Here is a 17,459-nt window from a genome sequence, read left to right on the forward strand (position 1 = left end):
GGAGTGGCCAGGTGTGGGCTCCAGGTCAGTCGGGTGGCCAGGTGTGCACTCCGGGTAGCTGGAGTGGCCAGGTGTGGGCTCCGGGTAAGTGGAGTGGCCAGGTGGGGCCGCGCGGTGGCTCGGGCAGCTGGAAGTGGCCAGGTGTGGGCCCCAGGTCAGTCGGAGTGCCAGTTGTGGGCTCCAGGTCAGTCGGAGTGGCCAGGTTCAGGCTGCGTGTCAGATTGAGTGGCTGAATGAAGATGTGCTCTGTGTCTTTGTCAGTTTTTTCCCAAGGCCCGGAATTTTTCCAAAGTATTCCATGATGACACTACCATGCAAGGCAGTTATAAGCGAAATACTTCATGGTGCACAATGCACAAAAAAAATGTCCACAAAAAATTGGAGAGCCTTATCTATTTGTGTTCTAAATCGACTGCCACAACATGGTTATGGAAGTGACGAAAACACCTAAAGGTCACTGACGGCAGGGCACGAAAATAACGGCGGTTACTGAGGGACAGGTGCCGGTCGCCGGAGCTATGTACCTAACAGGTATCTGGTCCAAGTCCTAACACGTCCAAATAAGGTAACTAACAATCCTAACGACTGTTAGGATATTGCATTATAGCACGAATACTACAGTTCAATATCAATTTTCATCTTCTCCTTTAAAAAACATTCTTTGTCCATAGATTACGGACAAGTGATGCTCCAATCACCTCCTGATCCGGCTTTACACTCTAGGCCCGGAAGACGCTGAATGTGCTCGGCCCGTATGGGGAATGTCACCAAAAGGTCGCTTGGTGTCCTGGTGGCATCGAACGAGTATTTGAAGCGATGTAGTCCTGCCGATGTGAGGGAACTTCGTTATGATAAACTTAAGGAAAAGTGGCCCGTCCGCGTGAAAATATGTACGAAGAATCCATTTCATCCCACAACAATGCTGTTTGGATAGGGCGAAATGTCCCCTCCTCTCCGACGTTAGAGGGAGCGTGCCTGCCCCCGGTGCCGCGGCCCCAGCTTAGACGTTTTATTCGCTTACAGTTATTTAGATTTAACGTAATACATATGCATATATTCGGCCAAACTGCCGGCTTATGAAACCTTCAAGTCCATCAGATATTCGTGCTGACTCCATTCTCACACCATCAGACGTGTCACATTCATGCGTTACATTATGTTAAACGTGCACACATGCCTTTTATGTCATAACATGTAAGTGGTATATCAGTTTCGCGTAGATGCTTCCTTCCACCGGTAACTCAACGATGCTGTTTCCAGATCGCATGCCAGCAGAGAGAGTGCTTTGATGATTGTGCTCAAGTTTACCTGGCTGCTTTACTGTGAGTAGCGCCTCGAGAACGTAAGAAACCCACGGTGCTGTAGCGCGTGTGTTTGCGATCTGCGAGCTCGGGCTTCTCCATCTGACTGGATTTGTGCGTAAAGTGGAACACATCGGACCCGGAGCGGCGTTAGCCATAAGACAGACGCGCCAGCAAAGCGAGGTGGTTTGGATTGCAAGGCCGCTCACTATCAGACTTCAGGGTTGCTGTACCAGACCAGAGCGTGCGGACCAACCGTCGGGCGAACGTTCAAACGATACCCGCTGTGGTGCCCTGTACACGCGTGCAGCAGACTCAGAGACGGCGGCTCCCGGTCTCCCGACTGTCATGGTGTGCGGGCTGGCGGGGTTAGAGCGGCTCGGCGTCGGGAGGGGTTACAGTGACAACTGACGCCGCGCCGCTGCCAACCGCAGTTTTCGTCTCTCCGGCGCTGGTGATCATGACCAACCGGCTCAGCGAGAAGCGGCAGGTGCAGTCGGCGCTGCAGGGCATCCTCTCTGGCGTGGTGCTCATGTTCCTCCAGCTGGCCATCAACAGGCACCAGCTCGACGTCAGGGTGAGCACGCACACGCCGAAACAGGTCTATATCTACATATATATATATAATATATATATATATATATCTATATATATATATATATATATATGTGTGTGTGTGTGTGTGTGATGCATCTATACATTACAATATGTGTGTGTGGTGTGTGTGTGTGTGTGTGTGTGTGTGTGTGGGTGTGTGTGTGTTTGGTGTGTGTGGGTGTGTGTGGTGCATATATGCATATACCAATAAATTAATAATATATTATATATATATATATATATTTGTATTTATATAGGAAATTAGCGGTTAGTTCATCCAGCGCTGTTTGTTGGTTAAAAATGAATCGTGCACGCCATACCTATGAGCAACAGCGTTAATGGTAACCTTTGTTTAGCCTTAAGGGCCATGATGTAGATATGGCAGTAGGGAACCTCAAAAGCGAAAGCGAAACTAGTTCAAAAGCCGATACATAGGTGGCATTAAAACCAACACTGCAACTGTGAATGTAGGTATGAAGTATACAGAACACAGTTCATATTATATTATTAAACTGGCAGCTGGTTTCACAAACTGGTCGGTCCTGCATATGATCTAAAGGGCGCCTATGATCGCGGTGGGTAAAATCAGGCGAAGACCACGCAGAAAGCAAAGCGTGTGTAGTGCGCGAACGCGTGAGAAAAAAAATGGTTTGACTGCGTCCACCCTCTCGTAAGTGGAATGCGCAAAAGCGTGGTTTCCGTCGCTTGGATAAATTGCGTCAAAGCATCTACGGTAAAGTTTTGTGATAAAACGATGAGTCTTCCTTTGCCGGGGATGACATTTTTGCAAATAGGATACTGTACTGAATTCCCTGTGGACAAACAAGGAAAGATGAAAGATGGCGCGTCAGAGAAGAGTGCGAAGGGAGAGGGGAAGGAAAGTGAAAAAGGGAGGGAAGTGAGGGAAGTAAGAATGAAAGAAGAAGTGACTGTCATGTTAGGCATCGCGTTGCACCGCTAAAACTGGATGCAAAATCGTTCCAACTCCCCTGACTTTCTGGGACTTTCTTAGTCCTTGACGAATGCGCGCGCGAAGGTAGCATATATGGATATAAACGACGAAGGCATGTATGCGCAAATATACGGATATAGATGTACTGTACAGGATAATGCGATGAGAGCTGCATGAATCCACGACGCCCACGCCACAAACCTACATCAATCGCTGCCAATTCTAGTGTGTTCTGTGTGCCACCGCTATCGACTTAGCCTCTGAGTCGGCACGTAATCTGGTGTGTTCTGTGTGCCACCGCCATCGACCTAGCCTCTGAGTCGGCGCGTAATCTGGTGGCAACTGTCAGCGTGACCTGAGCCCTGACCTCGGCTGACCTCGGCCGGGGATCTGGCCGGCAGGTGGTGGCCGTGCAGGTGGGCACCAGCGTCGTAATGGGCTTCTCCAGCTACCTGATGTACCAGCTGCACCAGTGGGCCTGGTACCGGCTGTTCATCTGGACATTCTTAGGTGGGCATCCCAGCGGTGGTGCAGGAACTATACCAACCGTCTGTGTAGAGCAGAAGTATATGTCTTATTCACCTTGGTCCGGGCCTAAACAGACGCGTTCCCACGCAGAGGCCATGTGTGAAGGCGGTGCTACCTGTGGTTGTCAGACAAAAAAAAAACACTGAGACACTTACAGCCAGCGCGATCCATACGCTACTTTGACATTGGCATTGCATTTTATTGGAACAAGTTTCCACACATGCCAACATGTATATTCCAAGTCTGTTGTCAGAATGATTTGTAAAACAAACGAAGTGGGCGAGCAACACCATGAATAAGAGCGGAGAGAGTCAGCGACACATACATTATGACAAACCTTCGGTAACCGTTCACCCTATATTGCAGCACGTTGTCTACGCGTCAACCAACAGTTCCTTAAACCGAGTCATAAAACATTGCAGTCTCACGGCAATGTCCGGGCCGTTAGTGATTTAAGACCTGCGTGATGCCCTTTTTGTCCGCTTCCAGGCATGCTGGTGTACACGCTTTACGGCTACCGCAAGTCGCACCTGGGGCGTGGCATTGTTGACCTGGCCGTGGTGCCCCACGACGAGTGCGTGCGCAGCCTGGAGGGCGGCCTGGACAACGCCGGCTTCCAGCACGAGCTGGCCGAGCTGGGGGTGGGGCGTGGCCGACGCTCGCAGCGCAGCTTCGGCGGCCACAGCTACGGCAGCGCCCGCTCACGCCAGAAGGCGAGCTTCCACAGCGCCCGCGAGGACGGCGACGGCCGCGACAGCTTCCGCAGCGTGCGGGAGTCGGACGAGCGCGGCCAGAGCTTCGGGAGCATCAGCAGCGCCCAGGGCTCGGGCGACCGGCCGGATGGCGGGCGAAGGCGATATAGGCAGGAGAGCTTCCTCAGCCTGGAGGAGGGCAGCCAGCAGCTCTCTGAAGCTGACCAGAGCCGGGGCAGCTCACGGGTGAGCTTCGGAAGCGTGCGGGCCGGGGACAGGCGAGGAAGCTTCGTAAGCGTGCGAGATGATGACAGACAGGGAAGTTTTAAAAGCTTGCAAGACGAGACTAGCCAGGAAGGCCGTAACATAGTTAAGGACGAGGAAGAGACCCTGCAGTCGGGCGACGTGGAAGCGTGGGAGATGCGGCCGGGCGACACCGGCGTCCCGGCCCGTGCGGTGGGTCGGCGCCGCGCCGCTGACAGTGGCGGCAGTGGACGGCGGCGGTCGGATGGGGCGCCGCCCGAGAGAAGACGCCGGCCGCCCTCAGGGCGTGACTCTCCGCCCTCCGGCCGCCGAGCAACGCCTGCGGACCTGGTGCCGACCCCTCCCACCGCCCGCCGTCAGAGCGTCGAGATCCTCATCAACCCGCGCAGGCTGTGTGAGGAGATGTACCTCTCACGCGCGCCACAGGCGCCGGTTAGCTCTGAGGAGAGTGTGGAGATGCGACAGGCTGCCAGCGAGCTGGGTAGGTCGGCGGAGCGCGCAGCGCAGCCGGTCCAGAGTGGCCCCGAGTCCACGCCGGCGGAGCTGCGGTACACTGGAAGGCCTGGCTCCCTGTCCAGCTCGGACGGGGACGACGACAGAAGGGCGCAGTCTTTCGACGACGACGCAGACAGTGAGGGTTCCTGTCGACGACCGAGCGGCGGGTCGGCCTCGGCGTCGTCAGCTAGCGGTCAGATGGCGGTCAAGGTCGGATCCGGCGTCGGCGTCACGCCAGCCGAGCTTGAGCCTGAGTCGAGCGCACAGCTGTCCCTGTCTCTGTCGGACGTGTGGTACGACGACGACGACGAGCTGGCCTCTCAACCAGCTCCAACCACCTCGCCACCAGCTGATTGAGGACATGAGTGAGCAGATCTCGGCGCACACGGGCGATGACTCGGACGACACCGCCAGCGGGTCGAGCAGAGGCAGCATTCGTGGCAGCGGCGTCTTCGCCGAGGCGGTGCGCCCCTGCACCGAGGCAGTCGTAGCCCGGACACATCGCCCGCTTCAGCGTGACCAGCCGCCAGCTCCTGCTCAAAAATCGTCAGGCCGGGATGCCCTAAACGACAGAAAAGAGCCGCGGGATGCTGAGAGAGCGTCGTCTGGCATCAGCGGCGCCGACAGCGGACAGCAGAAATCCCTGCCAGCCCACCGCCATTCTGAAAGTGGACAGGCTCAGGCGGAGGCCGAGCTCACTTCTGGAGGCTTCTCAGATCACTCTTCTCATAGTGAAGAGGAGAGTGAACTAGCCTTCGGAAGGGACATGGCACAGTTAAAGCGCGCCTCCAACCATTCTGACAGTGAGCAGAATGGTGGCCAGGACCAGGTACGGAGCTGGACACAGTCCGCCAGCGACTCTGACCATTACAACAGTGAGCAAGACAGAAAGTACGACAGAGTGCGGAATACAGTGCGCCCCAATAACCCTCCACTTCATTTCAGCAGCGAACAAGGCCAGGCAAGAGACGAGCCTGACTCCAGCTCTGCTACTGCGTTAGACGACTCAGAGAGTGAACAGGAGCTGGCACGGGACGCGGTACATTCAAGCAATGCATCCAACCGTGCTATCAGTGAACTGAGCCGCGAACGGCACGACGCTCATCCCAGCACCGGCCTCGATTACTCAGTCGAAGGGGATATTTCGCGGACCAAACCTTCGTCCAAAGATGGGGCGAAAACTGATAAGAGCCGGCTCGAGCCGGTAGGCACAACGCGGCCGCTGTTTGAGACGGACTCGGACTCTGGCTCGGAGTCCTCGGGGGCCGACTCTGCCAACGGCCTGTCGTCGAGCGACGAGGACTTCGGTCCGAACAGAGGCTGCCGGCCTGTCGACGACAGCAGTGTCACTCCCGTCGGGCGGAGCGGCAGTGGTGAGGGCTTGGACTTGGAGGCCCAGCTGGTCGGCGCGCGGCCGCTGGTGCGACCTCAGATGCGACTGCCAGCCGTGCCCGCAGCGTCGCGCCGGCCCGCGCGCACGCCGTCGCCACTCGCTGTCTTCGGCGCGGCGGCCTCCGCGGATGGCCGGCGTCCTGAGGCGGTGAGCCGGAGCCGGAGCCAGATCCGGAGCCGGAGCAGGAGCCGGAGCCGGGGACGCGGCCACAGCCTGCCGTCCCTGACCACCAGTGAGAGCGACAGCAGCAGCGACGACGGCGGTTCACCGGTGGCGCTGAGGCGGGCCCGCTCTCCGCAGCAGCAGTCGGCCGGCCGCGTCGCCTCGCTGCAGACGGCGCCGGCGTCGCGGCCGCGGCCCACTGCCGCTCGACTTGGGAGCCTGCCTCCGCTGAACCCCGACTATCGCGCCATCTATCTCCCGGCGAAATCAGCTCAGCTTCTGCACGGCGGCGTCAGTCGCCTGGCTGAGCGGCACGCGCGCGAGACGATGGTGCACGACGACGCCGAGCAGCGCGCGGTCAGCTTCGTAGCGACGCCGCCAGGAGTGGAGCTGAGCGGGCTCGACTCGTCTGGGCTGTGCGTACGCCCCGAGCTGGATCGGCTGGCCAGCCGGCTCGCGACCCGTGACGACCGACGATCCCCGGCGGCGAACGACGGGCGTGGAGACGGGGGCCGACAGCGAGAGGTGCCGGACGGAGAGGCGACGCCCGGAGATGGGCTTCAACGGCGGGGTTCGGCGAAAGATGACGTCGTCTTTTGCTGATGTCTGAGCAGCACGGATCCTGGAGCGTGAGAGGGAATCGTAATCGGTCCAGGAAATGACGCCGAGGCATGTGGAAGAGTTCTCACTGTAAGCTGATGCTACGTATTCGAAGTGCAATTTATAATATGGATCCAAGGCAGAATCTGCCAAATGATTGCATGTGCTGGAAGGCGCCGCACACGGTAGTGGTTATTGTCACAGCTGTTTAGCATGGTGGCAGTATGGCGGTATCTGAATAGCAAACACGAAATCATTTTCAGTCGACGAGTGGTTCAGTTCCTCCTCAACGTTTGCTGCTGCTTCTGTTTGGACTAGCGATCATCAGGTTTGCTTCATTGTGAAATCCCGGCAGCTTACGTCAAGATCTACATGATGTTCTCCCTTATTTACCTATTGACTGCTTTTCGAGCTCTTAGTTTAATCAATTCCCGTTGACGCATTATTAAAATTTTAGAACCGATCTAGACCCTTATCGCGTTTGTCTAGCCCTCTGTGCTGTCATGCCGTTAGGTCTGTGTTGTACCAGAGCAGGATCCACAATATGTCTAAATATATACACGCATAAGTTTTTTATGTTGAGAGCAAAAGCAAAATGTTTGCGATACGCAGCGAACACAGAAAACGACAGCCATTTCACTTGACGGACAGAAAACGCGGTTTATTCCAGCGTTTTCAACGCGAGGATCGCAAGTCCAAGAATAGAAATCGATCCCGATCCATGAATTCATCTTCGCAATATACATGCCCCCTTCGGAGTCCGCGTTTTCAGCTTTTGAAAATGTAATCACACGAATGTTATGACTTCCATATATAAAAACATAAAATGTTAATCACCTGGAAACTTACATGGCATTGTGGTCGTGTTCGGTTACATAGTGGTTAGTTTTCGGCACGGGTCGGAGCGATCGGAATCCTGACAATAACAGGAATGTATCTAGCCGAATATCTTCTTTAGCGAATGCATTTGGCCGAATGCTGTTTGGTCGACGCGCTTTCTTGCCGTTGTGTCAATGGGGCGCGTTATCCGGGTGCGCCTTGTTATGCGCCGATGCTTTAGGACATCACCCTGCGCGACATTGACGAGTGACTGCACCGAGCCGGCCGCCAACCACCGGCCGTTTGGCGCAAGACTCCATCGAGCCTAAGGCCCTAGAACAGACATCGAGCCGGCCGCCTAACCACCCGGCCCGTCTCGCGCAGCGGAACGTGTGAAGCCGAATTTAAACTGGATAAGAATGCGTACAACACGAAGCCAGCCATTTTGGTGCGTTTTTTAGACGCGGGAGGCCGGCAGAGGGACAAGCAAATAGACACGAGGAGAGGAAACAAGGCGCTATAGAGGGATTTGAGGACGTTTAACAGCAAATCTAAAGGACAGGCTGAGATTTTAAAATTGATGTCTTCATGTCAACTTTAATATGATCAAAACGCCTAACGAAAATCCAATTTGTCCAAATGTTTCTGGTGCCCTGGACAGCTCCACCGACTGCGGGGGTATACATCCATGTGTCGGTAGGAAGGGCCATGTCATAGGAGTGTCTGCAAAAAGGGATGAAGTAACGCAGCCATGTGGTGTAGAGAGAGAGGGCGATGGAGAGAGAGAGGAGAGAGAGAGAGAGAGAGAGAGAGAGAGAGAGGAGAGAGAGAGAGAGAGAGAGAGAGAGAGAGAGAGAGAGAGAGAGAGAGAGAGAGAGAGAGAGAGAGAGAGAGAGAGAGAGAGAAGGAGGGAAAGAGAAAGAGAGAGATATACAGTATAAGAAAGAGAGAGATAGATAGCATATAAGGATACCACATCCCACTTCCATCTCGTTATATCCTGGAATTGCTGGAATTTCATACTGATAACTAGTATCGGGCTGCTTGGTTTGAGTCAACTCTCCCCTCACCAACTGGGGAAGAGAGGCCGCATAAACCTCGGCACCTCCTAGACACTGTTTATTATTGTGGCCACGATAGCAATGGTCGGGCAACAAATAACTGTTGTCTGTTAGTGGGCACTATGAGTTTGGAGTTCTTTCTGACCTAAGTGGCCTTCAGTTTACCATGAATTATTGGTTAAACGACTTAATTAAGCAAACATTGGTTTCGATGTTAGAACTCGACGTTTTAAGCCGTACTAAGCTTTTCGTTTTCATTTTTCTCTAGAACGAGGCAGCAGTTAACTGCGATAGTAATGTCCTCACTCAAGGAGATGCGTACGAATGTAAATGCTTCACCTTCGCACTTTCAATTAGCCTGGGCTGTAGCTGGATTAGTCTGGATTGTAGCTGGGTTGTATTGTATTGTGGCCGCATATGGTAGTGGTTATTGTCACAGCCTCACAACCTGTGCGATTTCGCACAGGTTGTGCCGCAACGTTATGACCGAAAGCGATGTTTCATTTCTTTGTGCACTCATGGCGTGCATGTCATTGATGCGGGGTCAAGTTGCCAGAGGTCTTCAGAATTTCTTAATTATCCCCGCGCACTTTTGGTTGTGAGGAAGGAGGAATGGGCATTCTCAGTGTTGACGTAGGACAGAATGGATTTGCGTAGAACAGCTTGACGTAGAATGGATCAAAACTGTCATTGGTGACCTAAGCAAGCCCCTTGCTCCGAGCTTTTCAGTTTGATATCACACAATTATGCGCGCATCTTGGCCTAAAATGTATGCAAATGATTGCTTTATTTATGCCCTCCATCTATACAGGTGGGTTGTTCCATGTAGGTACACTGTTTTACAACGGACATACATGACCACTGATCGGTGGGTTTCTGGCTCCGATCGAAGGCAAGGAGGAAAAATCTTTCAGAAAGTTCAACGGGCATGTCGCATTATCACCATAGTGTTGTTCGACTTCCAGTGGCAGAGTCAAGCCGAGTACACCAGGCTGGAAGATCAGGCTGTAATAATGAAAAAGGCTTGAGCATCGCCGGATTAGGATCGGTGGTTTGGTAATGTCGGAGGTCCAAGTCCAGATGCAGGTTCCTATGTCCTTTCCCTTGTATCATCTACTGATTTACCTCGGCAAGCGTGATGAATTTACCGTGGAAAGTTGAACGAAACGTACGATCGATCGCGCGTGGCCAGAAAAAGCTCAGGTGATTAAGCCTTTTTCAACAATATCTGCAAGACATAAATGATGAACTACCTGAGCAAAATTAACGCAACCATTGAAAAGTATTGTATTGATAGCGCCAGAGACAAGATGTTACATGCCTCTTCGACTCATGCTCCTTCAGACCAGCACCTCGATAGAAAATTAAAAACCCAACCCTAAGATAGAAGCATTTTAGATGAGGCTGTCATTACACTCTCAGTTCACTTAGTTCGTGGTTAACCGGACGTGCGAATGCTTGGAAATCTGTGCTCTGCCTGACTTCCGAATTGCAACGCAAGCTGGATTAGCCTGGGCCAGTTCAAATAGGCACTTAATGCCTCAGGTGAAATTAAGTGCATATGCCTAACTCTATTGCTGAGCTTGTCAACAAACCATTTTCTGAAATGCCTCCAAAGCAGGACAAATAATGCAGTACAATCGCTTCCTCAGCACCATTGCAGGGTAAGCAGAACAAGCGATCAGGTCAAGAGTAAGTTCGGTTGGAATGCTTTCATGCTAAGTTAGTGCGTCTGATATTACCTAACGTCTTGCGCAGTCAGAGAAAACGATTGTTTCACCTAAGGGACGGGAAAGAACCATTCATTGCTTTCATTTTAAACAGCCAACCTCGAAATCGAAACGCCCTCCAGTAATTTTACATTTTGACATGTCGTTTCATGCATTTCTTTATCACAGGCGTTGTCAAGCGAGATATTTAGTGGCCCAAATTCGATGCTAACTTCATATTGCAGGTAAATCAAGTCTTCGGCAAAATCAGATCCCCGAAACTCCTTACCTGAGGTCCTAGCCTGGGAGTACGAAATTTCAGCGCCCATCATCATCAGGCAGGTATACAAAAGAAAGATAAAAGGAAAGGGGAGAAGACACAGCTATTCTGCTCTTGCAACTGCCGGCCCCGGACTAGCGGCGCGGCTCAAAACTTTACACTAAACAAACAAAACAATCAACAACATCAAACAAAACTTCCTACAAAACTTCCTGCGCAAAGGGCATTTTTGTATCGAGCTGCAACTGCCTGGAGCCGCCTGCCATCGTGCGTCTGTGATGCCACAACACTCAGCACGTTTTAGACCGCCATACGTGGTGTAATTTTTACCACTGACCACTGGCCACTGCCCATTGATTGATCTGTTTCAGTTCTTTCGCCATTGCTCGTACAATTTTATTGTACCTTTGTCCGTGTCATTTTGTTATATACCTGTTGTGTGTGCCTAGTTATACTGCACCTGTATGTAACTTGAAAACGGCCTTGACCTGAAACCGTTATAGCCACCACGTGGATGGTTTCCAGCATACTGATACTGATACTGATGCTAGTTCTGACCCTGTCGCTACCATATAGTAGCGGTATGGTGATTGAATGGGGTACCGATAGATGGTGCTGAATGAAAAGGCGCCAGGCAGAGTGGGCCAGCTGCCGGTCTTTGGAAGGTGTTTATGGTAGAGTTTCAGATACTGTTTTGTCAGCCCCTGCCTTTGCCTCTGCGTAGAAAGCTATTGTGCAAATGGTTGGTTAGCGACGCGCCTGGATGGCTGACATACATAAGATCATCAAATGGCGTGCCAGTGGGCCGCTTCTTGATAATTATCAGCGAAGCGTAAATGCACGCTTCATTTTGTCTCGCCACAAGCGTCACATCAAACCTGACGTACAATGTTCTTGGACACACATCAGACGTTTATCCGGCTTTAAAGATGGCGCATGCCCAATACCCAGGTGATCAGCTAGGTCACTCAAGCGCAGTAGGATCCAAATATCTCTTCGCGGTGTTTCGGTTGGTCTACGCGGTCCAAAATTAAAGCCCGGATGGACGTTTGGTGCCTTAGGCTTGTTTCGCCAGGTGGTCATCAATAGGCCCACAGTCGCACGCATAGGTCATGGTTTATTTCTGGCGAACTTTGGTGTCTAAATCATCAGCTGCAAGCCAGTAAAACAGCCGTGGATGACTTTGTGATTGGTGTGCACAGCGCCAACGCATGCTGGATCGTTTATCTATGGCACAAGGTGTATGCCATGTTAAACAAGGCAGCTCACTAAGTTCATATATATACACAAAACAATCGAGTCGGATCACATAGGGAAAAGCGTGTTGCGCATCATTGCGGGATGCGATTGGTCCGACAACAGACGTTCACCACATCTGCTATGAGCACATTTCCTATGCTGTCCGTCTAGCCCTTCCCAATGATATCACATATTTCAAGGATGCTGCGCACGGTTCGCCTGCGCCGTACATGGGCTTCAGGCTGACGTATCTTAAACACATGTTCAAAGGCATAGCCTAGGTTTGCCGCTACCTTTCGCACTAGCCTTCGTTTTGTTTGAAAAGTCAGAGACATTTTTGTCCCAAAAAACTTTCTTTGTTCGCTTTCTTCCACGGTATCACACATTATCTTAGTGGGCGCTAGCAACGGCCGCTGCAAATATGCTCTTCCTTCTCTATGAAAGTTCCTCATCCGACGTTTTTCGTCTCCAAAATCTTTTTTGCTTCGTCTCACTATTTGAATCGTCGGATGATTCCGGCTCATTTTCTTCCTTTTGTTTCCCACGCTTGTCGTTTTGGGACATTTCACCTTGGTGAACACCAGCGTATGACACCGGAAAAATGCTCTTCCTTCTCTTTGGACCCGGCTCCTCTGGCCTTTTCCGACCCCAAAAGCTTCTCTTTTCCTCTTTACTTTCCTTGTTGTCTCGTTTGAAAATGCTCCTTCTGTGCTTTCTCTCGTCATCTGATCCGTCCGATGCATCGGATGATTCCGCCTCGCTTTCTTCTTTTCGTTTCCCACGCTTGTCGCTTTGGGTCTTTTCATTTTGGTGAACGCCAGCGAGTGGTGTCGGAAAGAGGCTCTTCCTTCTCTTTGGAGCCGGCTCCTCTGGCCTTTGCCGACCCCAAAAGCTTCTCTTTTCTTCTTTACTTTCCTCGTTGTCTCGTTTGAAAATGCCCCTTCTGCGCTTTCTCTCGTCATTCGATCCGTCCGATGCATCGGATGATTCCGCCTCGCTTTCTTCTTTTCGTTTCCCACGCTTGTCGCTTTGGGTCTTTTCATTTTGGTGAACACCAGCGAGTGGTGTCGGAAAGAGGCTCTTCCTTCTCTTTGGAACCGGTTCTTCTGCCTTTTTTCGCCCCCAAAAGCTCCTTTTTTCCTTTTCATGTTCCTCCTTGTTTCGTTTGAAAATGTTAATTCTGTATTTCCTCTCGTTATTCGAGCCGTCTGGCTTTTCTGTGTCACTTTCCTCTTTTCTTTTTGTCGACCTCCATTTTCTTTTTGCCTCGTCCTCTGAGTCAGTGTCGCTGCTGGCATCCTCTCTGTCTCTCTGAGCCTGCTCCTTCGCCAGCTCACGTTTCGTCTCCCCGTCCTCCGAGTCAGAGCTGTCCGAACTGGTATCATCCAGTCCAAACAACCGCACGAGCCAGTTGGATCTGGCTCTCCGCTCTTCTCTCTCTTTCCTGACCTCGTCGTCCACGTCGACACCCCTGAGCTTGACCCAGCCGGACGACAGCAGGCTCTCGTTGAGCGCCGCCCGCCGGTCTGCCGCCTTGAGCAGCTCCTTCACATGAAGCTGCTCGCTGACACACACGCCGAATAAGAAGGCAAAGATCAGGATGCCGATTGCAATCATTGTCCAGCCTATAAAAGACAGTCGCGGATTCTCATCGCCACGAAACATCATCGGTACCGGTAGGCCAAAGATGTTGGGTGTCGTGGTTTCCAAGCGAAGCTCGATCGGAATGGTCGGTGGCAGGTACGTTGGGCCCTCGGATGATGGCGGACCCTCTATGTACGTCCTGCCCACGCGCAGAATCTTCTGTGGGACATCCGTAAACACGACCTGCAGCTTCAGCTTTATGGCCGCTTCAAGGAAATCGATAGAAGGCTGAGACCATTTGTATACAACATTCAGGTACATGGATAGCGCTCGAGTTTTGGAACGCAAGGAGAGCATTTTACGTTTTGTAACTTTGGTACCGACATTAAATATGGACGAGAAGCATTCGGTGCGTAAGCGGTTGCTGCTGTCGCTGGTCCAGAACAGCTTAAAGAATAATCTGCAGTCAAAAATGTATAGTTGAGGAAGAACGTGGGTCACAAACTCGTTTCTATGAAGGAGCTCAATGAGCTTTCTCCTTTGCACCATCAGGACACTTGGGTCAAGCCTGATGATAGGTCTTGTCTTGGCTTTAAGCGTGTCGATGATGATGGTACAGAACTGCATGTAATTAAAATTCATGTTGGCGTAAGATCGTTGAGCGAAATCTAAGTCCATGTTGGCTAGGTCTATGATTCCCGGGTAATGCCATTCTAGAAAGCACTTGGCCTTCTCCAGCAACGGAAATCTTGGCCCGGTGGAATTCTTGCAAGTAGGTCCTGTAAAACCTGCAGGACAATTGCATGTACACTGTTTAGTTATGAATCCGTAGTTCGCACATTTTGGAGCGATTTGGCCATTTTTAGAACAACTTTTCTTCCAAATATCTAGGCATTTATACGCAGAGTTTAACATATACAGATCATAGTGCGATGGTCCCATGCCCCGCGACCTATGATAATCCACCATCCATTGGCTCCTCACGTCCTTGGTGACAAATGTGGGACGGATGTCGTCGTCTACAAACGAAAATGTTCCATACTGTTCAACAGAGAGGAAGTCATATGGCGTTGGAATATTCATAACTTGCTTGCTGTCGCACCGCAACCCTTGTGTCCACGTACCACGCAAAGTCTTCTCCCAGCTCTTCGTATTTGTTATTTTGAAGTTCTCCCAGTTGACTGAGATGGATTTATCTCTATCTGGCCGACTCTGCTGGTGCTGAAATCCCAGACCGTGGCCAAACTCATGTATGCAAGCATCCAGCTCACAGTTACTTGCCACCGATATTCGTTGAGGCTTACCCTTTCCGGTCTTCGCACCGCCCCAGTGGGTTTTACCGACAAATGACCAACAGCCGCCGAAGTTACCAACACAGAAGGAAGGTTTTTTCACAAGATCATTACAGCTGTTGTAGCCGATCTTCTCGAACCGAATGCAGGTGGATGACGACCATGCGCGTGTTGCCTGCTCGAATAGCGGCATATCGGGTCCACTTGCCTCATCGTAAAAGTAGTATATAACAGTATTGCCATGTTTGTTGCGCCAAATACTGTGGATGATGTTTGATGATGCGCTGCGCTCTGCAACATCCAAGAGTTCGGGGAGGACATATTTGGCCGATATAGCAATGTCCTGCTCGAAAATTACCACGGGCATGTCATCGATGGGTTCGAAGATGTCATAACCACGGCTGCGCAGTAATTGCGCAATTTTACTGAAGTTATAGATAGGAGAAGTTGCATGGCCATCATTGTAAACGGAATACGCTTCATCCCTTCTTTTATCTGCATTCACATGATCCCGTCTCAAAAAATGCGTATCATGCTCTTTGACAGCTTGTGACGTACCGCTGTCTCTATCGAACCCATGTGTAACGCACGCTGCGAGTAAAACTGTAAAAATGGTTTTCATGATTCATGGCTTCAGATCAAATGAGTCCCTTCCGTATGTAGATTTTGTTTTCTTGGTGGTGGCAACCTACCTCAAGTACGCTTCTTGATCATGTGGGAAATGTCTTCTATGACTACTCATGGTGCTGACCGCCGATGCTTTGCATTCAACTTGCATTTCGGTGCAAGGGTCAATACAGCTGTGATTAGTGGTTAGCCTACAAGGCTAGGTGGCTAGCCCTCACGCATTTTTTCTAAGCTCATGTTGTCTTTAAGCCTATGTGCACCGTTCAGATCGACGCAAGAGATCTGCGAGATGCAAAAGAAATCCTCATTCTCTCCACAAATAAGCACTGACCACTTATGCCGCTTATGCCTCGCCTGACATATTTATCGTCAGTCTGTGCACGCAACTTTCAGGCGAGGGCTCCTTCTATAATGGGGCATTTCACCAATGTACTAACTCAAATAGATAAGACAGCACTATTAGCGTACTCCTCGTAGAATAACCAGAAGAAAGGAGACCTGGCTTTCTGGATATTTCGGATTCAAGTCGTTATCGAAACGAATGATACCACCCAATACCAATAAAGCACCATCACCAGCACGGTACCAATAACGAGACAATAATACCATAAATGTACTAATCCACGTGCATCAACAAACCACTGAATCCAAGCCCGACCAGAACCGCATTCACTCTTTCTGTGTGGGCTGTGCTCTAGTTTTGTAGGTGATTGGAAACAAACCGTGTTGGCTGCGTGGTTATAGGCACTGGGATATGGCGCTGAAGGTCGGGAAAGGATTTCCACCGCAGGAAGCCTTCACCGGAAAAGGACTCTGGGTTCAGCTGTAATGTAGCGACGCTTATTGTCTCAGCAAGATGTGTATGAGTGTTTCGCAAACCTATTAATTGACGCATACTACTCTCAAGGGATCAATATCATTTATGTGCTCGCCTGCGACGAAGCAAAATCTGATTCCAGAATCTTTTCAGGTTCGGCCAGAATCGGGTTCGGATTTAGGTCCACTGGTCATTCATCTCATAATCTTATGCCGGTGCCACCAAGCTGGCATGAGCATGAGTGTGTGAAAGGGGTGCAGGGGCAAATTATCACCGATTCAATGTACTACCAGCATTTGGACACCTGCAAAATATATTTGTCATGGGCGATGCAAAGACGAGAAACTGGTTACTATCATCCGGGCCATGGCGCGCGCGGAAAAACACCCAGTTGCATCATCACAACGAAGCAAAAATATCGCCGAGCCGCAAACAAATGCAACGACCCTCTTGCATCGTCGCTAGCGAACCTCACATCGTCGCTAGGGAGTCTTACCCCGCACAAAGACCTGACTTCGGAGGTGGTGCAGGCGCTCTGACTCTGACCTGACTTCGAAGGTGGTGCAGGCGCTCTGACTCTAACCTGACTTCGGAGGTGGTGCAGGCGCTCTGACTCTGACCTGACTTCGGAGGTGGTGCAGGCGCTCTGACTCTAACCTGACTTCGGAGGTGGTGCAGGCGCTCTGACTCTGACCTGACTTCTGCCACGGCGGTCGTGAAGCCGACCCGTGGCTGACGGCCGCAGAATGCTGCCGGCGAGTCGAGTTGCGGTGGTTTAGGACTAAGCAATGAAAGAACAAGACAGTGCGGACCGCTGAGAGAGCTTTGCTTCACCGTGAATTTTCCACGGAGGTTATCTCTTGTGTAGCATAACACCACCGAGAGAGCTGCTGCACCTGACAATTCGTTCCTTCCTTCCGCAATTTAAACGGCACGCATGTGGTTTTAGCGCGAAACTACATGGAAAAACACGCGTGCATAAAGTACGTACACCATTGTTTGTAAGCAAATGTACGGTAATTACAAAATTTGCATGACAGAAGTATG

At 51.3% G+C, this 17,459-nt stretch overlaps 2 protein-coding genes across 2 annotated transcripts; one reads left to right on the plus strand and one right to left on the minus strand.

The window, feature by feature from the left end:
• The first annotated feature begins 1,258 nt into the window (after positions 1-1,258).
• Positions 1,259-5,186, plus strand: LOC119098325 (uncharacterized). Its single transcript, XM_037221246.1, has 6 exons — positions 1,259-1,322; positions 1,736-1,878; positions 3,252-3,360; positions 3,868-4,316; positions 4,695-4,815; positions 5,017-5,186. Exons 1-6 carry the CDS (start codon positions 1,289-1,291, stop codon positions 5,184-5,186), a joined length of 1,026 nt encoding a protein of 341 aa, XP_037077141.1. The 5' UTR covers positions 1,259-1,288.
• Positions 5,187-11,985: 6,799 nt separating this feature from the next.
• On the minus strand, positions 11,986-15,902 carry LOC119097914 (uncharacterized). Its single transcript, XM_037220859.1, has 2 exons — positions 15,661-15,902; positions 11,986-15,259 (listed from the first exon to the last, which is right to left on the minus strand). Exon 2 carries the CDS (start codon positions 15,159-15,161, stop codon positions 12,528-12,530), a length of 2,634 nt encoding a protein of 877 aa, XP_037076754.1. The 5' UTR covers positions 15,162-15,259; positions 15,661-15,902; the 3' UTR covers positions 11,986-12,527.
• Between the last annotated feature and the right edge of the window lie 1,557 nt (positions 15,903-17,459).

This window comes from Pollicipes pollicipes, unplaced genomic scaffold (genome assembly GCF_011947565.3).
Source record: "Pollicipes pollicipes isolate AB1234 unplaced genomic scaffold, Ppol_2.1 Scaffold_4740;HRSCAF=5597_pilon_pilon_pilon, whole genome shotgun sequence".
Classification (NCBI taxonomy): domain Eukaryota; kingdom Metazoa; phylum Arthropoda; class Thecostraca; order Pollicipedomorpha; family Pollicipedidae; genus Pollicipes; species Pollicipes pollicipes.